This window comes from Caretta caretta, chromosome 7, assembly GCF_965140235.1.
Source record: "Caretta caretta isolate rCarCar2 chromosome 7, rCarCar1.hap1, whole genome shotgun sequence".
Taxonomy (NCBI): Eukaryota; Metazoa; Chordata; order Testudines; family Cheloniidae; genus Caretta; species Caretta caretta.
In genome coordinates, this window is record NC_134212.1 from 121472927 (window position 1) to 121500506 (window position 27580).

At 46.5% G+C, this 27580-nt stretch overlaps 1 protein-coding gene across 3 annotated transcripts in view; it reads right to left on the minus strand.

Moving 5' to 3' along the window:
- Positions 1–27580, minus strand: part of NEURL1 (neuralized E3 ubiquitin protein ligase 1) — a 282729-nt gene that overhangs the window by 132505 nt on the left and 122644 nt on the right. Inside the window, exon 1 of one of the 3 annotated variants that reach the window (XM_048856168.2) lies at positions 6606–6830. The exons of the other annotated variants lie outside the window; for them this stretch is intronic. Coding sequence (XP_048712125.1) covers positions 6606–6639 — 34 coding nt within the window. The 5' untranslated portion in view covers positions 6640–6830. Of the gene's footprint in view, positions 1–6605; positions 6831–27580 lie in introns of those variants that run through there. 3 annotated transcript variants of the gene reach the window in all.

Below are 27580 nucleotides of genomic sequence, written 5' to 3' on the forward strand. Positions count from 1 at the left end.
TCTAGACCATTCGCTATTTTATATACCTATATCACATCCTCCAGGGCCACATGGGAGGGGGGAGAGGGGAGTGGGGCAATTTTCCCCAGGCCCCAGGCCCCGCAGGGGCCCCCACGAGAGTTTTCGGTGGCACTTGGGCAGTGAGGGGTCTTTCAGTGCCGCCAAACACACCCAGAGTTAAGGACCCGCCGCCGCCGCTTCTTCCACTCCGGGTCTTCGGCGGCAATTCAGCAGCAGGGAGGTCCTTCCGCTCCATGTCTTCGGCAGAGACTTAACGGTATTATGTTAGGACAGCAAGAGAGAAAATAATGAAGGAGAAAGATTCTTTTATCAGAGATAGTACCACCAATCTCTAACCACATATAGAATATGCTAGCAACAAAGTTGCTATGAGAAGATAGGCTGGACAACCCTGGAGGAAGGGTCTTTAGGTTTCACCACAAGAGGAACTCTTCAGATACCTTGTAGGCTGATGATAACCAGGTGGGCACAGAAAACCTCAAGAAGAAAAAGAATGTCCATCGGAAAGTAAAGAACAGAACTGGAATATGGCATGTTCTTCTCCTGCCATTTAGGTATGAAGAGACGTCCTCTACAGTGCCCATCAATGTCACAGAAATAACTTGCTCCCCAAAATGGGTGTAATTTTCAAAAGTAAATTTGAATGTCCATGAAACGCCTTTAGGTAGAGGCACTGAGCACTTTATGCCATGGGATTTCCCAGCAGTCACTGCAACGCTACCAACACCACCCCGGGACACCTGACTGTGACAAGTCAAAGGTTTCTGGCATGAACTGAAGTAATCTTTGGTAGCTCCATTTTTAATAAATGTTAACATGGCACTCTGCCCAGGGTCTTCTGCACCAGTTAGTCCAGCCCTGATCTGGATTAATTTTAAAAAAAGATACAACTTTTAGAGTTATGCACTGGTCTTACTGAATGCAGGGAGAGTTGGGCAACAGCCTCCTCTCCCTCACCTTGCATTGTTTCTCAGGGAGCAAGGCCGATAGAACGTGGAAAATAAACGATCCACCTTAGCAAGGCTGATCTTGCTGTCAATCACTCCAAGTCTGGAAGCCAGATCAGTTGTCCCATAAGCTTGGTGAGGATTTAGAGTCCATAAAAAAAATTAACTAACATTACTTGTATCTGCAGAGACCTCGCTGACAGGCTCCAGTGTTGTCAAGGCTTCATGCTTCCTTCTAATGAGACAGCATTTTACACTGCGGTTGTTCCCTTTTTCTTTTAGGGTGTTTGCAAGCTAAATTAGTTTTAAGTAGTAGGAAAGTATTATACCTGAAGGTGGATACACTGTGTCTGATCAACTGTGGACTTGGGATAAACTGCTGATAATAATTACCAGGGGAAAATTCAATCAACCTGTGTTAGAAAAGGTTGTCAAGCATTCATGTTATATACAGTGAGTATACAGCGTGGGGAAAGAAAGCTGATGGGCCTTATTTCTGCTCTCACACTCATGTAACCCCACTGACCTCCCTGGAGTTAATCCTAATTCACACCAGCATGAGAGCAGAATTAGTTACTACGTATAGATACAACATCTACTATGTGATCAGTAGTTATGAGAGTGCTAAAAGTAAAGGGCCAATCTGCAAAGCTAGAGTAAGTAAGGTTGCATAGGGGATCCATTTTAGAGTTAGGGAAATAACTCTAAACGTTCCATCGTTAGTTGCCGAAAGACACAACATCAAGACATCAAGCGGTGGCTGTTGTCCTGCACTCCCCATCCCCCGCATGGAACAGCCAAATATCCACTGCCTTGCCCCTTGTGTAGCCATTTACACTTGTTTTAAGTGGATATGAAATGCGACCACATCAGAATGCCAGCGTTTTGCACCCATTTTGCACAGGTATAAATGATTACACAAAGGAACAGGGCAGAAGAGAAACAGACCCAGAGGCTTTGCTAAGCAGGTCCACTTTGCCAGGTATCCATTCACCACGCTGCAAAGCTCTCTCCACCCTGACGTGTAGGGACCATGGATCACTGGTGCCGAGGGGATCCCTATGCAACCTCTGTGCATCCTGCTCGACCTTCCTACCACTATGGTTCCACTGCACTTAGGGCTTTACCACGTCCATGGGAGAGGCAAATTTGGCTCATGCACACCCACATCCACACAAATAGACACCATTTACATTGGTGAGGTACACAGCTCTTTCTCCTGAAAGGAATTTACAATCTAAACAATACAGACCAATGTATCTTTTGAACTTTGCTGCTTTCCAAGCCAACAATCAAATCATGTGGTTCTCTGTTCTCAGTAGCCATTCCCCACCACCATCACCACCCCAATTACGATGATGCTAATTACATCTTGGGGCTTGTCTACACTGGCGCTTTGCAGCACTGCAGCTTTCTCACTCCTGGGTGTGAAAAAACACCCCCCCCCCCGAGTGCTGCGAGTTTCAGCACTGTAAAGTGCCAGTGAAGACAGTGCACCAACGCTGGGAGCCGTGTTCCCAGCGCTGGGAGCTACTCCCCTCGTGGAGGTGGTTTTTTAAAAGTGCTGGCTGGTGCCGCGACTACATAACAACGTTAAAGGGCTGCCGCGGCAGTGCTTTAATGTTGCTAGTGAAGACGTGCCCTTGGGAAATGGCACACTTTATACTTCTTTTTCTTTGCTGCTGGTAAGAATTATTCTGTAACATGATTATGTGAAATGCTTGCGACATGTGGGTGATTAAAAAGAAAATTAAACCCCTGGAATGAGAGCATTATTGCTGATCATCATTTATATTGGGTGAGGTTAGCTAAGCAAAATGTGTGTGTGCACACATGCACAAACACACCCACACAACCCCATGCATCTGAATTAATCCACTGTGTATATCCTGGGTAGCAGAAAGCCCCCTGAAGAGATCTCTACATCTTAGTCTGAAATCTCTACACGTAAACAAAAAGTGACTGTCTCTCTCAGCACAGTAAAGTGCAGTAGCTTCCCTTGCTAAGGAAGCCTTTTTAGTCATCTTTATACTAAGAAAGAAAGACAGAGCAAAATCAAAACTAATGGGCCCCAATCCTGCAATCCCCAATCTTACGTAAAACCCCAAGGATTTGGGGATATTGAATTAGGTCTGCAACAAACGAGCTACAGTAGCGTTGTGAATGATCAATAATATGAAAACCATTTTTACTTCTTTCCAGAAGAGCCTTAAAAAGGAATACAGCAGGCAATAGAGAGCCCAATCCCCAATGTATTGCAGGGATATGCTTACTACTATATATGTGTATATTGTAGCTATGTTTCATTTAGGATTAAATGGCAAGTACTGTTTGATATAAATATTTAGTGCAATTTTGTATGTATATATTTTATGCACACAAATGCTCACTTCATCAAAATAGAGACATTGCAGCCTCCGATAAACAAGGCAAATCTCCCTTGGGGCTAACAGTTTCTTTTTAAAAAGACCTTTTTAAAGAAAAACATTTATGGATATCACCTTTTTCAAAAGTTTATGGCCTCAGCTATGCTCCCCTTGAACTTACTGTTTGTAACTTTTACTCTCTTTGATTATATATAGGATCCAAAATTGCACTAAGTATTGATATGGATTTGGGGGAGGGAGAGAGAAACAGAATAGGTTAAATTATAATACATATAATGCACAGTGGCATGTGGACAGAGACTACACAGTGATGCTCGGACACTGCATGACATTCATCTACATGGGGCAGGACAGTGATAAACCTTGCCTTTGATGTACATACACCGTTATTAGACATTTTCTTCTAAAAATCAAGGGGTTCGTCATTCATGCAATAAATGTATTACATTATTTGCATGTTGGGAAGGTTTTCATTCAGGGGTCTGTTACAGGAAGCTCAACCCAATTCAACTCCATCCTCTCGTGTTTAAAGTGCCTTACCTCCAAGCCCCTGTGGTGGGACCGGACTCCACTGAGAGATGACACAGGACTCCACTGAGAACCCATCAACCCCACTACTAGGGCAATCTGCATGCACTACTGTCCTTCCACACGCTTGCTGAAGTCAGTGGTAACAGAAGTGCACTAGAACTGCATACAGTGGTCATTTCAAATAAAATCACCACTCCCCCCACCACAAAGGACTTCAGACATAAGCTTACCTATAGCTTTTAAAATAATTTAAGCAGACATAATATTTACAAATACTATTAGCGGGGAGGAGAGGTGGTCTTGTGATGGCAGATCGGAGCTGGAAGGTAAGGCTGCTGGGTTCTACTCCTAGCTCTGCCACAAACTGACTGCCCTTGGGCAACTCACTTGAGCTCTCCATTCCTCAGTGTCTTTGTCTGCAAAATGGGATAATGACAATATTCGTCCACTCAGGGATACTGTCAGGCTTAATTCATTGTTTGTAAAGGGCCTTGAGATTATTGAATGGAGGATGCTATGATGCTATGCTAGTTACAGTGATGGAGTGTATACAGGTTTTCCTTTCCATTGTAAGCCCCCCCATGCAGCATCAGTGCAGTCAAAACCTTCCATAGCAAATAACCCACTATCGTCCTGTTTTTACCACTAAACAGGCTATCTAAATCATGAATGGTATATGAAGACTTTCCTCTCTAAGTCACTCTTTCAAATCCAGCCAGGGTCAGTAACAACCCAGATGAATTACTCATTGCTACCTGGCGCCTGTTAAATGGCCTCTGGGACAGAAGTTTGTGGTTTCAGCCCGCTTTCTAGTGGACATGTGTTCACATCACACCAAACGAGCCCCACCAAGACTAGCTGTCCTTGCAGGCAGTTTCAGCAGAGGCACCAAGGATTTAATGGATTCTAGTCAACTCAATCCACTATAGCTGGCTTCCATGAGTCTTAGGGTGCATCTGAACTGGAGCAGGAAGCTGTGATTTCCAGCTCGAGAAGACATACCCACACTAGCTCTGACTGAGCTCTGGTCAAGCTAGTGCCTGAAAATAGAAGGCAGCACCATTGACAAGAGCAGCTCACAGTCCTGAGTACAATTCCATTCAAGTACCCGGGGCAGCTTGCCCCTCCCACTACCACAGCTACACTTCTATTTTTAGCACGCTAGCTCCAACAGAGCTAGAACGAGTATGTGTGTTTCAGCTGGAAATTACACCCGCCAGTGTAGTCACACCCTTACGCTATGCCTACTCTGTAATCAGGATACCCAATTGGAACACATGCAGGCAATGGTCGTGGCAAGTCAGCAGGGGAACCCAACACCTAGATACAATCATGCAAATAATGTTTCTATCCAAGTTTTTCCAGTTCACTTAGAAAAGATTAAAGAAAAAGATGAAGTGAAAAAAAAAATCCAGCACTGATGACAAAGCAGCTATCCAGAGACTTCCTTCTTTTTATTTCTGATGACATAACAGTAGTGTTATTTTGCAAATAGCATGTGGATTGTAGGGATAGCAAAGAAAGACACAAAATGGTCTGACCAAAGGTTAAAATGCAGAAGGTAATTCATGAACAAATGGTAATATCTATAGAGACATTCTTGCTATACATGAGAGAAAAGAATCAATACACATTCGCTGAATATATTTACTTGTTAATTATATTGTTGTTTAACAATCGTGAGAAAATAAGAAAAATCGGGACTGGAGCAGACAAATACCTATAACTAATGTATTCATAATACATCTCAACTCAAACTAAGAAATATTTACATTTTGTGTATGTATGAAAAGAATTTATGTGTGTTTGTAAATATGTCTTTAGGGAACATTTTACATTCATATTTACTATTGTAATTCATGCATATCCAAATATTCATTCAGGTAGACTCCAGACTCAGTCCAATGTCCAGAAGTTAAAGAAAACATTTCAAAGCAATGAGCAAGCTCAATATTATTTGAGTATAGTATTTCTCACAAGCATATTCTGGTGTGTGATATATATACACACACACACACACTATATCATATTAACAGTCCTAAAGTTTGCTTCAGCACCGTCCTATACAAAATTCTCTAATTCCCCACCCCCGACTCGCAGTGTTACATTATCCTGCAAACATATACAGCATACTGTACTTAATGGATTTAGCTTAGTTATCTAAGCTCAGTCAGTTCAAGCCAGCATCTCTGTTTTAAACCACATCAAATTAAAATTTAAAAATAAAACAGAGCAGAAACACACAATCTGTGATTAAAAGAAAACCCCAATAATAAAGATGAACATTTTGATTTTGAAACCCTGATACCTTCTGTTAAATTAAAACCTACACTGATGCTTATTTGCCATTTTTCCTGGTCGAGGTTGTCAGGGTACATATACATACTTTCTTTTTGTCCATGTTGTCTGTCAGCACAGTAGTCAACATTATATAGACAAATATTTGTCTCTCATTCAAAGCAATAAACCAAGACGACATATGGAATTAGATAAGATAAACACACACCCTGCCCAAGGCTTCTGCTTTAAATATGATCAGCTCTCACACATGATTTTGAAGAGAACTAGGAAAAAAATTAGCAGAGACAGCAGTCCCCAGTGTTGCACCTAGCTTACCTTTCAGAGCCATATTCTCTGTGCTGCAGAAGAGTCAAGCAGAGGGCTAAGAATTTACATACATAATTTGCTGTATAAACACCAGTGGTGGTTAGCACCTTACCGTATAGAGTGTTTCTTGTTATCTGTCCCCCCATGGTACTGCGCAAGGTGGCTGGCTACCTTGCAGTCCCTTTCTCACTGAGCAGTGATGTAGAAGTCCGCACATTCAGACATTATCAGCATGCAAAACCACAGGCACACACACACACCGGCTTAGCGACTCCCAATAAGTGCACACATAACATCCGTACACCACAGAATGCTGCTCACCCTTTCAAGCAGCCTCCACCCACTTTCAGATCCACCCTGCCTCAGTACAAGCAGTGGGATCTGTCATGTTTATTTACATAAGGAGGAGGAGACTTGGAGTCTTCCTGAAATAGCCAGGGAGCTCAAAGCATTTTCTATAGATACAACATCCCTCCTCACCCCCTCGCCCCACTGCAACCCGAAGAAACACAATTACAATTAAAACCACACTGTACAAACACTTGCGGGGCGGGGGGGGGGGGGGCGCGGGGGCTGTTTTTCATTTTTAAACACTCCAGCCATGGATCTTGTTTCAGATAAATCTTTTAGGAAGAATGTAGAATGCTACAGTAGGTTTCCGCTGATGGAGGTGGCTGCTTGCCTAGATATAAATCCAGCGGTACCATGCTTCTAAGCAACCTCCAGAACAAAGCACTAGACTTTGCCAACTTAATTGCAAATATCAAAACAGATTCATTTATAAATCAAAAAAGTTTGGCGATCACAAATTCTCTTTCCCTCCCCTTATATGTGTTTTACTGTCTTCCAGCACATAGTCCTAGCATAAAAAAAATTGTATGATAAAAAAAAAAGTTATTACGAGACATCACCACACCAGACTTTTTGAATGGCCTCTCCTGGTTAATTATTAGTTATTTAATAGCAAGGTAGAAGTGCTTGAAATGCAGAACAGTTCACCACAGACTATAACTGTAAAAACATTACCCCCCGTAAACTCCTTTGTGATAGGATTGCACGCTCAGCTCAGATACAATGATTCCTGCTCTCCAGGCCATTACCTCCGCTGATTGATTACGGCAAGCATTATTAAAAGCCCTGGGACACAGAGACAGGTTTATGGAGGTGTTTAGAGACTGGGGTTGGGGAGTGCACATCTACCACTGGCCTCCTCTCTCTCCCTCGCTGTTGATGCAAGAGCCTTCTCCTTTGTTGCTCCTCTGTAACTCCCTCTCCCCCCCGCATCTCTCCAACCCACCAATTCTCCATCTCACTGCACAGGAATGGGAATCAGGAGCCCTCCCCCCAATCCTGGCTTTGTCTCCAGGTTCTTCTATAGCTCCGGGCAGCTCCTGTAATCTCGCCGCCATACACATCTGTACAATGGGAAGTAATATTTATCTTGCCACAGAGTTGTAAGGGTTATTGCTTGGCCCTTTTGAAAAATCAGGCAATGTGTGTGGCAATTCTTGGGGCATCCAGGACTGTGAGTCACCTCGTTACCCCCTGTCTCCAGCATGCGGGAGTCTTGCCTGTGCTTACCTGGGTGTGAGCTCCCGAAAACTACCGGCATTTGAGCCACTCAAGCACTCTCCTCTGGGCTATGCCAGCCCTGTCTTCACCTTGCATGTTACAATAGGTGCACCCCCATCCCTGAGTCCTTTTGAAGCATTCGCCTGTGATATTCAGTTGTTGACGCTGCCTACTCACAGAAATCCCAGATCCTCTGCTCCCAAAGGAGCAGTGCACCCCACTTTATTGATTTTACCTTAAATCACTGCTCCTTTAGAACACACAATACAACAGAAAAAGGTTTATTTAAGAAAGGGAAGAGATTCTGCTAGAAATAAGAGGGAGTGATGGAAACAAATGGTTGCAATAACAAAATCATAAAACGCAAACTACACTTACTAATGGTAACCTTTCCTATTTAATTAAGTTCCCTCCCCCAACCCAAAGTTCAACTTGTTGCAGAGCTGACTGCCTTCCCCACAGCCAGGATCCAATCTTTCACGAGAACATCCCTGCTTCCCAAGACATCACCTCAGTGAAAGGAGACAGAGTACCTTTCCTCACCCTCTGTTATACTGAAACCGTCTTTTGTCTTTGTTCATAGGCAGGGTGGCTCTCTGTCTGTTGTAATGTTCCCTTTATTTAACCTCCAAGTGGTTTTGATTGCTTGCAGTGGTCTCTGATATTTTTCCATTGATAGTTTTGAGATGGAGGAAGGCTGGACAATTGAACCTTGCATTGCATCACCGGCTAACCAGAGCAGGGTAACGACTCTCTCCTGCCTGAATGGGCAATCACTGAGACATATCTGCTGGACACTAACTTTCACTCCAAGTCCATCGAGAAGACTTTCAGTATAAATACATTATTCCTTAAATATTACCCACGCATTCATTGCTCAGTGATTACGAATCTTGACAAGTTACAAGCTTTCTGTAGATACCTGCACGACACATTTGGTGTTGTGAGTTTGTCAGGTCTGAGATGAGAGTGGTTTGCAAAGAACTGGGGACCCTTTGGCAAGGAGCCTCTGTGTCACAATGTGTTTATAGAATTGCTCTGTAAATGAAACGTGCTGTGTGCTAATATTTCAGGCTTGCCAGAATGATTGGCACCTCACACAGCTACTAACCAGTGGCCCAGCTGTTATCTATTAACAGAGCCCCAACTAGTGACTGGACTCACTCTGCCCATCATCAGAGCTGAGACTCCAACTTGGACCCTTATACAGTAGTCCAGGGGCAGGAGCTCATCCCTGGGAGCCAAAAGGGAGCTTTACCCTGGATGAGCCAGCAGAGTCTGTGCTGCCCTCCTCCCTGCTGGAAATCACAGTCTGCATTGCTTTCAATAGCTTCTTGGCAGTAGAGTGGCCTGTGGTGCATGAGAAGCTTTTCTTCTAATTGTATTTATTTCTCCAGATGATGCTTCATTTATAGCAGTAACAAAAGAACAGACCCACTGCAGCACTGTCTGCTGTGCTAGATGAAGTCTTTAGCTTTGGGAGCATCATAGCATCACAGGAGTTAGGAATGGAAAATACCTCATAGCTTTATCCAGGCCATCTCCTTGGCTATGTTCCCTCTAGCACACGCCTCTCTGCCTTGTCCCAAGCAATGGGGTTTCCACCACCTCCATCGGGATATACGGGCTCATTATTCTGCTCCCAGAGAAGTTTGTAGCAGACAGCTCAGTAACTCAGACTGACCTTAATGGAAACAGCATCAGACTTTTATTCCGCAGCTTCATACATCTCAGTCTCAGGAAGGAAGGTTTTCCTGACATTCAGACTAAATTTTTCCCTTTCTTAATTGCATCATATTACTGTTACTTATACTCCCCCACCCCTCCCCTTCTTACTAGTATAGGACCTGATCCTGATAGGTGATGAGCATCTGTCAGGAGCAGACATGCTAAGTAAATCCCCACTAGTCATTGCTAAGGCCAATTATAAATATTTAACCCTTAACCCAACCTCAATCAATCAATTCCTTCACCTCTGTGCTGCTCTTCCTTGAACTCCCCACAATTTGCCATATGTTTCTGGTAACGTCCTTTGCAGACACGGGCGTACTATTCCAGGTGGAGTCAAACCAGACCCCTGGAGAGAGGGAGTATTACCTATCCCCCCCCTCTGCCATGATGCCTCTGCACTGGTAGTTCAAAATAGCATTGACCTTTCTATTGGAGGCATATCACATTGCAACTTATTTCTGATTTGTGGTTCACTATCACCCATGTGTCTCTTTCAGCCATTGCTAATTGCTGGGTGTCTCCCTCCTACTTATTATTTGTGTTTTGCATTATTTTTCTGCAGATGTATTAACCACATGCTTCCAAGCCAAGTCCCCATTTTGTAATTTCCTAACTTTCTAATCTTTGGGCCCCTCGTATTATTTCTCTGTCCTCACTGATATTTGCAACTCCTCCCATTTTAGCATCATCTGCAAATATCAATAACATGCTATTTACTTCCTCTTCTAAATTACCAAAGAAGGAATTAAGACTCGAAGCAACAGAGATCTCTTAAGTACTTAAGAGATCCCACCCCCTCAGTCAATACCATACCATTTGTTAATACCATCTAGTTAATTTTCAGTTCAAGTGACATTGATGTTATCCAAGCAGATTTGAATCTGTTTTGAGTGAAACATATTGAGAGACACTATTGATGCTTTATCAAAATTCAAACATTATTTCATCTACCACTTTCCCTTCATCCATTTATGCATAATTACCTCCAAAAAAACAGAAAAAAGCAATACAGTCTAGCAAAGTCTCTTTTTTTAATGATTCCAGGTTCTGAAGGGGCATTCACCTCACATTAGCCCTGGAGGGGTTAATATAAGCAAGAAAGGGACAATTAATCATAGGCAGCACCCAGCAGGGAGCTAGGACACAATGAGGCTTAATTGGGGGTGAAGTTCACCTGGCCAGAAATAGGTGGGGGCATCTATCAAGCTAGGGAACTGGCAACAGAGAAGGAGGGCTGCAGTGAAGAACCCTGCAGTCACACTCCCTGATACAAGAGGGGAGAGTAGGAGCCTTTAATAGGCAGCTCTGGATGAACTCCCTGGTGGACAGTCGCCAGGCTGCTGTATTAGACCCAAACCTTGGATCCCACATGCTTTTAAGCCTCCTGAATTTGAACAGAGACAGTGTCTGGATGCTAAGTTTGGCCTTGCAAGCACATTCCCAGGGTACAGACTACCATGCTGGTACCCCATTGTTGGGATGTGGGACACTGTGGTCTAGTTGTCTTAAGCCCCAAGACCTGTGCTGACCACCCTCAAGTCCGCCCAGTAGCATAAGCACACCCTCTCTCTGAAACTCCACCTGCATAGGCACTCTGGGTTAGAGTTCAATCCCTTGGGGACTTTATAACAGTTAAATTAAATAGCACAGATTTTGCAGAGGCGTTTCTGAACCACACACACTCTGCTCAGTCAAAACACAAGAGACAGACAGATCTATGGAAAAAAGAAAACATCTGCTCACAAGACCCTCCTTAAGTTTCCTCACCACTCTCAAGATCCCTTTGGGGGCATTGTGTCCATCAGGGAGTTTAAGATTCTTCTGCAACTCATCTCCTGCCCAGCCTTCTCCTCTGGTTCTGGTCTGATCTTTTCTTGTTAGAAAGAGTCATTATAAGAGTTTCTAACACCTTGTCTCTTCCAGTCCTTTCCCATTCTCCAACCCTCTGTGTGTGTTACCGTGGATAAGAGTTATTAGCAAGTCCAAGTCTTTGGCAGGTAGTCTCCATTGTCCTGACTGTTGGGGCCTTGGCTCTGTCCTAAGTTGGGGGTGGTTGTGCCCCCCTGGAACAGGGACAAAACAAAACAGGACTGGACACCTGTATGGTTTGTTATGATTGAACTATCTACAACTAATGTCTGCCTTCCTGAAGATGTATAAAAAACACCCCAGAGTTAAGTTAATTCTTTGCACCTATGTAGCAGACAGCATAAGAAGGATCAAATGGACAGAGGCATGCATCACACTCATAAAAAGTAATACAGATGAGATCTCCCACACTCTTCACAGAGGGTCGTCAAAGGGTAGGACAAAATTCCAAACCACATATATATAAGGCCCAGTCTCAAGCCAGTGTTGACTTCCATAGACACTGAGGGGCTGGCCCTGAGCTGGTCATGTAATGTTTAAATCATCACTCAGCATAGGGTGTAATCATGATTCTTCCAAGCCTATCTGACAGTTGGATTCTTGGGGGTGACATAAAGGGAGGCAGAAAACAATAAGCAAGTCGGGATTTGGCTCATACTCAGCCATGGGGAGACTTGAAAAGATGGCATGGCCTGAAGAAGGATCTCCTGGCATTACATCTCTTGGCAATGGTTACATAGCTGGTATGTTGTGACCACTTGTGTGCCCTTGTTGCCAAGAAGGCCAATGGCATTTTGGGATGTATAAGTAGGGGCACTGCCGGCAGATCGAGGGACGTGATCTTTCCCCTCTATTCGACATTGGTGAGGCCTCATCTGGAGTCATGTGTCCAGTTTTGGGCCCCACACTACAAGAAGGATGTGAAAAAATTAGAAAACATCCAGCGGAGGGCAATAAAAATGATTAGGGGATTGGAACACATGACTTATGAGGAGAGGCTTAGGGAACTGGGATTGTTTAGTCTGCGGAAAAGAAGAATGAGGGGGGATTTGATAGCTGCTTTCAACTACCTGAAAGGGGGTTCCAAAGAGGATGGATCTAGACTCTTCTCAGTGGTAGGAGATGACAGAACAAGAAGTAATGGTCTCAAGTTGCAGTGAGGGAGGTTTAGGTTGGATATTAGGAAAAACTTTTTCACTAGGAGGGTGGTGAAACACTGGAATGCGTTACCGAGGGAGGTGGTGGAATCTCCTTCCTTAGAAGTTTTTAAGGTCAGGCTTGACAAAGCCCTGGCTGGGATGATTTAGTTGGGGATTGGTCCTGCTTTGAGCAGGGAGTTGGACTAGATGACCTCCTGAGGTCTCTTCCAACCCTGATATTCTATGATTCACTGTTTATTCTACTGTCCAGTAGCATCTCATGGTTTCCTTTTGCTCCCCCATCTGTGTATTGCATCCACTTGTTGTCTTTCATCTTATACAGTGGTTGTATGCTCTTCATGGAAGGGTCCACCTCTTTGTTCTGTGTTTGTAGAAATTATTAACATTAATGGGACCCTTCCCATGACAGGTGCCCCCTGGCATTATTGTAATACAAATAATAAATAGTAATAATATACCTCACATAGCAACCTGACAGGTTTCAGAGTAACAGCCGTGTTAGTCTGTATTCGCAAAAAGAAAAGGAGTACTTGTGGCACCTTAGAGACTAACCAATTTATTTGAGCATGAGCTTTCGTGAGCTACAGCTCACTTCATCGGATGCATACCGTGGAAACTACAGCAGACTTTATATATACACAGAGAATATGAAACAATACCTCCTCCCACCCCACTGTCCTGCTGGTAATAGCTTATCTAAAGTGATCATCAGGTGGGCCATTTCCAGCACAAATCCAGGTTTTCTCACCCCTCCACCCCCCCACACAAATTCACTCTCCTGCTGGTGCTAGCCCATCCAAAGTGACAACTCTTTACATAATCAAGTCGGGCTATTTCCTGCACAAATCCAGGTTTTCTCACATCTCCCCACCCCCATACACACACAAACTCACTCTCCTGCTGGTAATAGCTCATCCAAACTGACCACTCTCCAAGTTTAAATCCAAGTTAAACCAGAACATCTGGGGGGGGGGGGGGGTAGGAAAAAACAAGAGGAAGCAGGCTACCTTGCATAATGACTTAGCCACTCCCAGTCTCTATTTAAGCCTAAATTAATAGTATCCAATTTGCAAATGAATTCCAATTCAGCAGTTTCTCGCTGGAGTCTGGATTTGAAGTTTTTTTGTTTTAAGATAGCGACCTTCATGTCTGTGATTGCGTGACCAGAGAGATTGAAGTGTTCTCCGACTGGTTTATGAATGTAATAATTCTTGACATCTGATTTGAGTCCATTTATTCTTTTACGTAGAGACTGTCCAGTTTGACTAATGTACATGGCAGAGGGGCATTGCTGGAACATGATGGCATATATCACATTGGTGGATGTGCAGGTGAACGAGCCTCTGATAGTGTGGCTGATGTTATTGGGCCCTGTGATGGTGTCCCCTGAATAGATATGTGGGCACAGTTGGCAACGGGCTTTGTTGCAAGGATAAGTTCCTGGGTTAGTGGTTCTGTTGTGTGGTATGTGGTTGTTGGTGAGTATTTGCTTCAGGTTGCGGGGCTGTCTGTAGGCAAGGACTGGCCTGTCTCCCAAGACTTGTGAGAGTGTTGGGTCATCCTTCAGGATAGGTTGTAGATCCTTAATAATGCGTTGGAGGGGTTTTAGTTGGGGGCTGAAGGTGACCGCTAGTGGCGTTCTGTTATTTTCTTTGTTAGGCCTGTCCTGTAGTAGGTAACTTCTGGGAACTCTTCTGGCTCTATCAATCTGTTTCTTTACTTCTGCAGGTGGGTATTGTAGTTGTAAGAAAGCTTGACAGAGATCTTGTAGGTGTTTGTCTCTGTCTGAGGGGTTGGAGCAAATGCGGTTGTATCGCAGAGCTTGGCTGTAGACGATGGATTGTGTGGTGTGGTCAGGGTGAAAGCTGGAGGCATGCAGGTAGGAATAGCGGTCAGTAGGTTTCCGGTATAGGGTGGTGTTTATGTGACCATTGTTTATTAGCACTGTAGTGTCCAGGAAGTGGATCTCTTGTGTGGACTGGACCAGGCTGAGGTTGGTGGTGGGATGGAAATTGTTGAAATCATGGTGGAATTCCTCAAGGGCTTCTTTTCCATGGGTCCAGATGATGAAGATGTCATCAATATAGCGCAAGTAAAGTAGGGGCTTTAGGGGACGAGAGCTGAGGAAGCGTTGTTCTAAATCAGCCATAAAAATGTTGGCATACTGTGGGGCCATGCGGGTACCCATAGCAGTGCCGCTGATCTGAAGGTATACATTGTCCCCAAATGTGAAATAGTTATGGGTAAGGACAAAGTCACAAAGTTCAGCCACCAGGTTAGCCGTGACATTATCGGGGATAGTGTTCTTGACGGCTTGTAGTCCATCTTTGTGTGGAATGTTGGTGTAGAGGGCTTCTACATCCATAGTAGCCAGGATGGTGTTATCAGGAAGATCACCGATGGATTGAAGTTTCCTCAGGAAGTCAGTGGTGTCTCGAAGGTAGCTGGGAGTGCTGGTAGCGTAGGGCCTGAGGAGGGAGTCTACATAGCCAGACAATCCTGCTGTCAGGGTGCCAATGCCTGAGATGATGGGGCGCCCAGGATTTCCAGGTTTATGGATCTTGGGTAGAAGATAGAATATCCCAGGTCGGGGTTCCAGGGGTGTGTCTGTGCGGATTTGATCTTGTGCTTTTTCAGGAAGTTTCTTGAGCAAATGCTGTAGTTGCTTTTGGTAACTCTCAGTGGGATCATAGGGTAATGGCTTGTAGAAACTCGTGTTGGAGAGCTGCCGAGCAGCCTCTTGTTCATATTCCAACCTATTCATGATGACAACAGCACCTCCTTTGTCAGCCTTTTTGATTATGATGTCAGAGTTGTTTCTGAGGCTGTGGATGGCATTGCGTTCCGCATGGCTGAGGTTATGGGGCAAGTGATGCTGCTTTTCCACAATTTCAGCCCGTGCACGTCGGCGGAAGCACTCTATGTAGAAGTCCAGTCTGCTGTTTCGACCTTCAGGAGGAGTCCATCTAGAATCCCTCTTTCTGTAGTGTTGGTAGGTCGACCTCTGTGGATTAGTATGTTGTTCAGAGGTATTTTGGAAATATTCCTTGAGTCGGAGACGTCGAAAATAGGATTCTAGGTCACCACAGAACTGTATCATGTTCGTGGGTTCCCCAATACATTTCCTAGAACATTGCTACCAATTACCTGGTGGCGATGGATATAGATCAGACCCATGTCCAGTATTGCAGGAATCCTGGTTTACACTTACAGCCCAGAGGCTTCATGCAGTGGCTGCTAGAATACAACAGGGCCTGGATTTTGTTAGTTCAACAGCTGATGGGTGAATTTGGCCATTACAGACATAAATCAGCAGAATTACCCTCAATGAACAATGATATAAAAAAAATGCAAATTTTGAGAGAATTCTCTGTGCATTGGAGGTGGTGTGGAAACAGGCACGGAGATGCTAAACAGGAGAAGGAGATGAGTGAGTTCTTGAGCCGGGCATCACTGGTGGAGCAGAGCGAAGATTAGAAATGAAAGCCAAAGCAGGGTTTGTGTAAGGCATGGATGTGTGGACATCCAGTCCAGGGGCACATATACTTAAAACCCTCCTGGGATCGGGTTTAATTTCAAACTCAGAACTGACATTTACCCTTTTACCAGAATTCACAAACAAGTTAGCACAAATGAAAAAGAGCAACAGGAAGTCTCCCCTACTGTGGGTTCAACTCAGTCCAATGGCCCTGGGCACGGATCCATCTCCTAAGAAGCCAATGCATAGCCTTTCCTCTGAGCAGCTGTGCAAAGGGAGGGGGTAAGTGGTTTAAGGTAACCTCGTGTCCCTGCTGAACAAGTAATTCCCCTGCATCCCCTCATACACCTACTTTTCTCACAGAGGAGCCATCAGTATCGCTAGAACAATCTGTACGTTAGTATGTGGTCGGGAAGGTGACTAATGGCATGTCTACATTAGGGGGTGGGGGGGGGGATGGGGTTAAACCTGTTTGATTTGATGTGCATTATTTAACTAGCAGTACATAACCCGCATAGTGTGCGCATGGGACGGCTATGCCTTCTTTCAATTCACATCGTGTACACACGGCAGCATCTTGCTGCTCGTACTAAGCATGTGACATTCTGGGGGGTATCCCACGGTACTTCGTGTAAGTGCTGAGCTGTGCACATTCTGGAATTTTTTTTGCTGTGCATTGTGGGACGCATAGCAGGAGCCAGATGGATTCAAAGTTCTAAAAATCCCAGGTTTCTGCTGTCTCCACTCCATTCTTCGTTGCTGCGTGGGCTAGCACCATTTTCAAATTGGACCCAATGACGCTGGCAACTGCAAATATGCAGTCTGCTTGGGCTGTATTGCAGCACCCAAAGGTGGATGAATTGAGCTCTGGACTTTGCCCACAACACTACCAAGCAGATATTGTGGCAGCAGCAGCAACGGTGGTGGAAGTGGGATGAGGCCAAGGAAGGAGGAGGCCACCAACTGATACTAGAGGAGAGGCTCCTAGAGCAGTTTCATGCCATGCAGCACCATTTCTGGGCTCAGGAAACCAACATCAATTGGTGGGAAAGGATCGATCATTCTGCAGACCAGAGATGAGGAGCAGTGGTGAGAGAATTTCAGGATGGAGAAGGTGACCTTTTTGGAAATATGTGCTGAGCTAGCCCCGGAGCTGCAGAGGCAGCTGACCAACATGCCCGTGGAAAGCAGGTTCCCACTGCCATCTGGAAGCTGGCCACCCTCAAATGCCACTGGTCCATAGCCAACCAATTCCGTGGGAGGAAATTAACGGTTGGGGTCACTGTCATGCAGGTATGTGATGCCATGGAAAAGATGCTGCTGCACCAGCTTAGAAAGCTTGGCAACACTGAGATAATTATTGATAGCTCTGCATGCATGGGGTTCCTGAACTGTATTGGGCAACCAATGGGACCCATGTGCCTATTATTTGCTGCCCTCCAGAGCTCAGAATTCATAACAGAAAGGGGTAAATTTATCCACAGTACTCCAAGCATGTGTTGACCATCATGGCAGGTTTGCAGATAATCGCAGGATGGTCTGGAAGGGTCCACGATTCTAGGATCTTTCAAAACTGATTTGCCTTAATGGCGAAAGGACTGTTTGCCCCCAGGATCACTATGGATATTAGTGAGGTGGAGATTACTCCAGTTATCCTGGGAGACACGGCTAATCCTCTGCTTCCCTGATTAATGAAGCCATTCACAAGCTGCTTGGACAGAAAGAATTGTTTAACCACTGCCCCAGTAGCTGCAGAATGGCAGCAGAGAGTGCATTTGGCAGCGCTGTTTGTGGAACAGGCTGGAAACTGAATTTTAAAACGTGCCCAAGATTATAGCTGCATGTTGTCTTTTGCACAGCATTTGAGAGAGTAAGGGAGAAAGCCTCAGCGATGGGCGGGAGGCTGAGGTGCAGAGACTTGCAAAGCAGTTTGAGCAGCCAGCAAGGCGTGCAACACAAAATGGAAACAGCCAGGACAATGCTGTCAGGAATAGTGATTGCTCTTGTTTTGAGTCTCAGGCCTGAAGAAGTGCAGCTGTACATCCAACTGGCAACCCGTGGAGGAGGGAAAATTGTGGGGTTATGGGTGGGGGAAGTGGAATCTTATGGCAATCCTTATTTTACCTAGACTCTGTGCCTAGATGCTTTCATACAAACTGTATGAATTATTTAAAATCTATGGATATTCTGTGCAAAATGCAATGACAACTCTTTACCTATGAATTTTAATGGTTATTATTAAACAATTTATTACACAGCAAACAGAAATAAACCCTCAGTTAAAACAATAATGAAACCAAAACCTCCAAGTGGAGGGTAGAACACACAACAAGGGGAGGAACAGTCAAGTCACAGGTGAATATGTGCCGTCTGCATTCTGGTGTTGAGTGGCAAGGCTCAAAGTTATTAGGGGCCTCAGGTGGCTCTAAAGAGCTGGGCTCCCAAGTGCAGCTGTTCTTACTGCCCTGAGCGTGGGTCTGTGAGGGGAATGCCTCTCGGAGCACTGCTGCAGGGAAGAGTGGCTGGCATTTCCAGTACCCTATGTTGTCCAGGGACTGCAGAATATTTACAGCACTGCAATGCCTGCTGCGTAAAAGCAGCAGAGCATTCTGGCTCTGCATTGCCTCTAGAAGTCGCCTCCACATTTCCTTGTCTTTTGCCACGGTAACACTGTCCCAGGACACTGCTGTCCTGGGCCACTCCAGCGATCTCTCTGGAAAGCTCCATTTCTTTCCCTTCTCCATCCTCAGGTACAGCCCCCACCTTTCAGTATTTTCATTTTTCTTGGTGACTCTGAAATGACATCTGTGAAGTTTTCCATCCCCCCACGCCTCCCTTAGGTTAGCCAGCCGCTCAAACTGTTGATAAAGGTCCCTCCCCCCATTGCAGTCTCTGGGGCCGGGGACGTATACATGGGGCTAGAGCTAAATCGCTCCTTGGATTTATTTTATTTTATGTCTGCTAAATCCTCCTGGCTCAGAGTTTGCCAACCCGAGGGGCTGGCCACTGCAGGTGCCCCAGCCGTAGGAGTAGGAAAACAATCCAAACAAAAGTAGTTATTTTTCCTATTCCATAGGGGCTAGCCTTTTTTAAAATATGCATTTAGGACTTTCCCTCCCTGAAATTCTTCCCAGTCTGGGCAAACCTCAGTGATGCTAAGTGGTGGGTGAATTGGGAGGCTGTGCTGGGATTTTTGTCTGTGCAGTATATGCTGTTTGGATTTGCTGTTGGGCCTTGGAGGGTGTCGCAGGGATTAGCAGGGGACACCCGAGGGCAAGCTGGACAGTAATCCCCTCTGCTTGCCCTTTAGGCTGTCCTGTACCATGATGACATTACACTGAGGTGGGTGGCTAGAAGGCAGAGAATGACCTTATTCAAAAAGGCAAAGAGCAGACCAGAGAGATATGCTGTGAAGTTATTCACCAAGATGGTCCCCCAAGAAGTGCTGCAGGAGTAGAAGGGAGTTTGTGAGCTATACTTCGGGGGATGACCATGCAGCTATCCCCCACAATGTCTGGCCCTCCACAAAAGATACTGAGCAAGTTCTCAGCCTTCAATTCTGCTTTCTCCCTCCTAAAGCCATTGAAAGTGCAGAGAAAAATGCGTAAAGTTCTGCAATGATTCTCTGAGCCATTAAGAGCTTTGCTACCATTTTGAAAACTTATATGGGAAGGCTGAGCAGACAGAATGGGCCAAAGTAGAAAGAGAGAGAGGCAGGGAATGGTGGGACAGTTTCCTGCCCCACATCCCCCTAAAATGGCTGTGACCATGGGGCACCCAGAACAGAAGCTAGCCCAGCAGCATACATAACAGTACCAAATGGTACAATCTGATGTTTACATGCAGAGATTCCCTAGTGTGACAAAGCTCTGTCCTTGCCTCCTTGCGTCCCGTGTTTCCTGGCGGATTTCGCTAGCCTCAGAGGCTCATTGTGACCCTCCACATAACCCTTCTTTCTCTAGAGACAAGGGTCACAGTCTACTGAGCCTTTTTCATCATAAGCCAGCAAGGGAGGTGAGAAGAAGTTATCCTTCCTTGTACAGTCTCTGTTGTCTCCCAGTCTCAGTGATTAATCAGGGGGCAAAGGTGGGGGGGAAGCCCGGGCCCACCCTCTACTCCGGGCTCCAGCCCAGGGACCCTAATAGTATCAGCTATGGTAGCTGACCTTTTAGAAACATGACATGTACAATTCCCTGGGCTACTTCCCCCACAGCAGCCCTCACTTCCTCAAGTTCCACTTCACCCTTACCCCAGGGTCTCCTTCCTTGTGCCTGATATGGTGTGTACTACTCAGCCTCTCCACCAGCGCAACTTCCTTCCACAGTTCCTGACATGCACACCCACCTGACTGGCTGGGAGGCTTTTAACTAGTTTCAGCCAGCCCCTGATGGGCTTCAGGTGTCCCAATCAACCTAGCCTTCTCCCTGCCTTCTGGAAAGTTCTGAATTGGCCCCAGGTGTCTTAATTGACTTTGAGCAGCTTCCATTTCACTTAACCTGGTACCAGGGATTTGTTTAGCCTGGAGCTAATATATCTATCCCACACTACTTTTCTATAGCCATCTGGCCTTGCCCCGTCACATATCCCCCCCCCCCCCCCCCCCGCTCAATACCACAGAGTTGGGCAACTTGGGACGCCAGGCAGTATGCTCATGACAGACCATCAGCGTTGCCATGGTGGCATCCAGCCCTGTGCCGTATGCGGAACTGGAATGGTTGGAGGGATAAGAACCACCTGGTGACCCTTGCATTCTTTTCCTTATTCCGCTGCATCCACTGGAGGGGTGCATGGTCCGTCACAAGACTAAATCGCCGGCCTAAGAGGTAATAACGCAGTGTCTCCATAGCCCATCTGACAGCAAGACATTCTCTCTTGACTACTGCGTATTTCTGTTCTCTTGGGAGAAGCTTTCTGCTTAGGTAGAGGATCGGGTTTTCCTCTTCTCCCACCATTTGCGACAGAACTGCTCCCAACCCCACCTCGGAAGCATCTGTTTGTAAAATAAATTCCCTGTTAAAGTCCGGGGCTATGAGTACAGGGTCATTACAGAGGGCCGTCCGAAGGTCTGTAAATGCCCCCTCTGCTGCGTCGGTCCACTTTACCATGTCTGGACCTCGGGCCTTCACCAGGTCCATTAGGGGACTTGGGGAATAAACCGTCGGTAGTAGCCTACCACACCTAGGAATGCACGGACCTGCTTCTTTCAGGTCAGCCAGGGCCAGTTTTGAATTGCCTCTAGCTTATTCGTTTGGGGCTTCACTATGCCCCTTCCCACAATATATCCCAGGTATCTAGCCTCTGCTAGCCCTATGACGCATTTAGTGGGATTAGCAGTGAGGCCAGCCTGCCTTAAGGTGCACAGTAATGCCTCAGCTTTCTCCAAGTGGGTTCCCCAGTCTGGCGTATAGATGATGACATCATCTAGGTATGCAGCTGCATAACTAGTATGGGGGCGCAGCAGCTTATCCATGAGGCGCTGGCATGTGGCTAGGGCCCCATGTAGCCCAAAAGGGAGGACGGTGTACTGGAATAGCCCATCCGAGGTGGAGAATGCTGTCTTTTCTTTAGCTTCTTTGGTCAGAGGAATCTGCCAGTACCCTTTTGTCAGATCCAGTGTAGTCAAGAATCGGGCACTACCCAGTCGGTCCACCACTTCGTCGATGCGCGGTATGGGGTGTGCATCAAACTGGGATATTTCATTCAGTCGGCGAAAGTCATTACCGAGTCTCGTGGTACCGTCAGGTTTAGGCACTAGAACAATGGGACTGGACCACCGACTGTAAGATTCTTCAATAACCCCTAATTCTAACATTTTCTTTACTTCGGCCTTGATTTCTTCTCTTTTGGCTGCTGGGATTCGGTAGGGTCTCAATGTTACCTTGGCTCTGGCGATCGTGCGGATATGGTGATAGGTCTCAGTCGTCCACCCTGGTTTTGTAGAGAACACATCTCTGTTGCGATTAATCATGTCGGCTGCCTCGATCTTTTGGATCGGCATCAAGTCGGATGATATCCTCACTTGCTCGTGTAAGTTATTCTCCTGGAGAAGCGTCTCCTGCATGACTAAGCATGCCTCTCAATCGTGCCAAGGTTTTAGAAGATTGATGTGGTAAATTTGCTCTGATTTCCGGTGGCCTGGCTGCCGCACCTTATAGTTCACCTCTCCCACAGCTTCAATTATTTCATAGGGTCCCTGCCACTGGGCCAACAGTTTACTCTCTGCTGTGGGCACCAGTACCATCACCCCTGGTTGGAACCGTTGAAGCTTCGCTTGGTGGTTATAATGGGTTCGTTGGGTCTCCTGTGCTCTCTCCAAGTGCTCCCATACAATGGGCATAAGTCGGGCTATCCGATCTCTCATCTACAGTACATGCTCAACTATGTTCCTTCCGGGATTTGGTTCCTTTTCCCAGGCTTCTCTGGCTATATCCAATATGACCCGAGGGTGGTGCCCAATAGTAGTTCAAATGGAGAGAAACCCGTGGAGGCTTGCGGAACCTCCCGGATGGCAAACATGAGATAAGGCAATAGGGTATCCCAGTCTTTCCCATCCCAGCTCACCACTTTCCTGATCATGGCCTTGAGGGTCCTATTGAACCTTTCCACAAGGCCATCTGTTTGTGGGTGGTATACAGAGGTCCGTAGAGCTTGTACATGGAGCAATGAACAGAGATCTTTCATCAACTTGGACATGAAAGGTGTCCCTTGATCAGTCAATATCTCCTTGGGTAGCCCAACCCGGGCAAAGATCTGTACTAGCTCCTTAGCTATTGTCTTTGAAGCTGTGTTGCGCAGGGGAACAGCTTCCGGGCACTGGGTTGTATAGTCCAGTACAACAATCACACATTGGTGGCCCCGAGCTGTCTTCTCTAGGGGCCCTACCAGATCCATGGCTATCCATTCGAAAGGAACCTCTATTATTGGAAGAGGTCTCAAAGGAGCCCACAACTGCGGGCGAGGGCTATGTAACTGACACTCCGAACAAGAGGTGCAGTATCGCCTGACATCTTCATGTACTCCTGGCCAGAAGAACCTCCGCAGGATCCGTGCCTGGGTTTTCTCTACCCCTAGGTGTCCTCCAAACAGGTGACTGTGGACAAGACTCAATATGGCTTTTTGATGTTTTCGTGGCACCAGAAGTTGTTGTATCTCTTGCTACTGCATTTGCACCACGCGGTACAGGAGATCTTTCTTCACTATAAAGTAAGGTCCAGGACCCTGGACCTTCCCATCCACAGGTATCCCATCGATCTCGGCCACCTCTTTCCTGGTGTTATCATATCTGGGGTCCTCTGCCTGGTCCCGCCCAAAAGTCTCTCTCCCAGGACTAACCTGCCCAAGCTCCCAGGGGTTGGCTTCTGCTTCTTCCAATGGCTCGCCGCCGTCATGGCTGGGGGCAGCTTCTGGCTCACCTTCTGTGGTGGAAGTTTCTCTGTTGGCTGCTCGCATCCATCTGCCTACTAGGGAGGTCTTCTGGCCCTGGGTCAGGATCCAGGTTCCCAAGGCCTTCGCAGCCCTCCTCTCTTTTTTTGTCTTCCGGGTCTTTCGGGGGGCTGAGAACAGATCCTGAGAAATCTCAGGTTTCAGAGTAACAGCCGTGTTAGTCTGTATTCGCAAAAAGAAAAGGAGTACTTATGGCACCTTAGAGACTAACCAATTTATTTGAGCATAAGTTTTCATGAGCTACAGCTCACTTCATCAGATGCATACTGTGGAAACTGCAGAAAACATTATATACACAGAGACCATGCCCAACTTGATTATCATACACATTGTAAGGAGAGTGATCACTTTAGATAAGCTATTACCAGCAGGACAGTGGGGTGGGAGGAGGTATTGTTTCATGTTCTCTGTGTATATATAAAGTCTGCTGCAGTTTCCACGGTATGCATCCGATGAAGTGAGCTGTAGCTCACAAAAGCTTATGCTCAAATAAATTGGTTAGTCTCTAAGGTGCCACAAGTACTCCTTTTCTTTTTGAGAAATCTCAGTGAACATTGGGGGTTGACATTCCCCCGGTAACAAGTCGCTGTTCTCAGGGTCCCCACCTCCCTCCAGCCTCTCCAGGGGGAGTAAATTATCAAACCCTGGATAGTCCCTCCCAATGACAACAGGATATGGAAGTTTAGGAACTACGCCCACGGTCACCTCAATGGGGTTTCCCTGAACCTCTGTCTCCACTGGGATGGTGGGGTAATGGCTCACGGCCCCATGCACGCATGTCACTGCTACGCGTTTGGCTTGTAGCAGCTGACTATTTTTTACCAGCTTACCCGATATGAGAGTGATAGCACTCCCAGAGTCCACAAGCACTGTAGTCTCTGCTCCATTTATCCTCACTGGCCTGGTGTAATTATGCGGGGCTAATGCGACCCCCACAAGGTGGATAAGGGAGCATGGGATCTTCCAATCCCCCAAGTTACATTGCATAGGCTCCTCGGTGCTGGGACACTGTGCTGCTACGTGTCCCCACTCCCCACATGCATAACATCTATAATTGCTTTTAATTACTCCTCTATCCTGGGGGTTAGGGGTTTTAGTCCTGGGGTGCCCCCCACTCAGGCCAATCCCTTCCTTCTGGGGTCCCCGCTGGTTTTCGGCCTCCCCGCCATCTTCCACCTAGGACTCCCCAGGGGTTGGGCTGCCCAACCTTCCAGGGTCGGGGTCGGGTGCTTGCTTCAAAAAGGGGCCTTCCTTGGGTAGTCGGATCAGTTCCCTGTCTGTCATCCGTCTTTCTACCAGTGTGATCATCTCGTTGTACGTGGACGGATCATTCTGGCCTACCCATTTGCGGAGATCTGGCAGCAGTCCCCGCATGTAATGATCGATGACCAGGGTCTCCAAAATCTCCTCTGGCCTGCACACCTTGGGCTGTAACCACTTCCATGCGAGGTGTATGAGGTCGAATAGCTGGGACCTCGGGGGTTTGTTCTCCTGGTATTTCCACTCATGGAACCTCTGGGCCCTTACCGCTGCTGTTACCTCTGATCGCGCTAGGATCTCTGCCTTCAGACGGGTATAGCCCTTCTGGGCCCTTCCACACAAAAAAGGGGCGAGAATGCTGGCCCACTGCTCCTGGGGCCACGCCTCACGCTGAGCAGTCCTTTCGAATGAGAGGAGATATGCCTCTACGTCATCTCCTGACGTCATCTTTGGCAGACAACCAGTGGCCCTCAGGGTTCGCGTCCCGTCGGACCCCCAGGCCTGGGTGATGAGGATCTTCAGCTGGTCCACCACCTCTCTCAAGAGGGCACGATCTTGGGTCGCCTGGCTTATCAATAATTGATTGGTTTCCTGCTGTGGCCACATGGACTCCTGTTGTGCCATTGCCTGAACCCGGGTGGCCTCCTGCTGGGCTGCCGTGGCTTGTACCAGAGCTCTTACCACCTCCTCCATTGTGGTACAAAGCAAACAAACCAAAACCAAAACAAAAATCCAAAACCCCAGTGCACTTTTTTTTTTTTAAACCTCTTTCTTCCGCCACGCTGTGAACGAAATCCACTCCTGACACCAGTTGTGACAAATCTCTGTCCTTGCTTCCGTTGGTCCGCATTTCCTGCCGGATTTCGCTAGCCTCAGAGGCTCATTGTGACCCTCCACGTAACCCTTCTTTCTCTAGAGACAAGGGTCACAGTCTACTGAGCCTTTTTCATCATAAGCCAGCAAGGGAGGTGAGAAGAAGTTATCCTTCCTTGCACAGTCTCTGTTGTCTCCCAGTCTCAGTGATGAATCAGGAGGCAAAGGTATGGGGGGAGCCCGGGCCCACCCTCTACTCCGGGCTCCAGCCCAGGGACCCTAATAGTATCAGCTACGGTAGCTGACCTTTTAGAAACATGACATGTACAATTCCCTGGGCTACTTCCCCCACAGCAGCCCTCACTTCCTCAAGTTCCACTTCACCCTTACCCCAGGGTCTCCTTCCTTGTGCCTGATATGGTGTGTACTACTCAGCCTCTCCAACAGCACAACTTCCTTCCACAGCTCCTGACATGCACCCCTGCCTGACTAACTGGGAGGCTTTTAACTAGTTTCAGCCAGCCCCTGATGGGCTTCAGGTGTCCCAATCAACCTAGCCTTCTCCCTGCCTTCTGGAAAGTTCTTAATTGGCCCCAGGTGTCTTAATTGACTTTGAGCAGCTTCCATTTCACTTAACCTGGTACCAGGGATTTGTTTAGCCTGGAGCTAATATATCTATCTCCCACTACTTTTCTATAACCATCTGGCATTGCCCCGTCACACTAGAGATCAGCCACCTCAGTCCTGCCCTGGTTCAGGCTTGAATGCTGAATGGCAGGAATCATGCTCATTTTCTAGCTGGTTCAGAGTAACAGCCGTGCTAGTCTGCATTCGCAAAAAGAAAAGGAGTACTTGTGGCACCTTAGAGACTAACCAATTTATTTGAGCATAAGCTTTTGTGAGCTACAGCTCACTTCATCAGATGCATACTGTGGAAAATACAGAAGATGTTCTTATACATACAAACCATGAAAAAATGGGTGCTTACCACTACAATAGGTTTTCTCTCCCCCCACCCCATTCTCCTGCTGGTAATAGCTTATCTAAAGTGATCACTCTCCTTACAATGTGTATGATAATCAAGGTGGGCCATATCCAGCACAAATCCAGGGTTTAACAAGAACATCTGAGGAAGGGGGGGGGGCGGCGTAGGAAAAAACAAGGGGAAATAGGTTACCTTGCATAATGACTTGGCCACTCCCAGTCTCTATTCAAGCCTAAGTTAATTGTATCCAATTTGCAAATGAATTCCAATTCAGCAGTCTCTCGCTGGAGTCTGGTTTTGAAGTTTTTCTGTTGTAATATCGCAACTTTCACGTCTGTAATCGCGTGACCAGAGAGATTGAAGTGTTCTCTGACTGGTTTATGAATGTTATAATTCTTGACATCTGATTTGTGTCCATTTATTCTTTTACGTAGAGACTGTCCAGTTTGACCAATGTACATGGCAGAGGGGCATTGCTGGCACATGATGGCATATATCACATTGGTAGATGTGCAGGTGAACGAGCCTCTGATAGTGTGGCTGATGTGATTAGGCCCTGTGATGGTGTCCCCTGAATAGATATGTGGGCACAGTTGGCAACGGGCTTTGTTGCAAGGATAGGTTTCTGGGTTAGTGGTTCTGTTGTGTGGTAAGTGGTTGCTGGTGAGTATTCGCTTCAGGTTGGGGGGCTGTCTGTAGGCAAGGACTGGCCTGTCTCCCAAGATTTGTGAGAGTGTTGCGTCATCCTTCAGGATAGGTTGTAGATCCTTAATAAT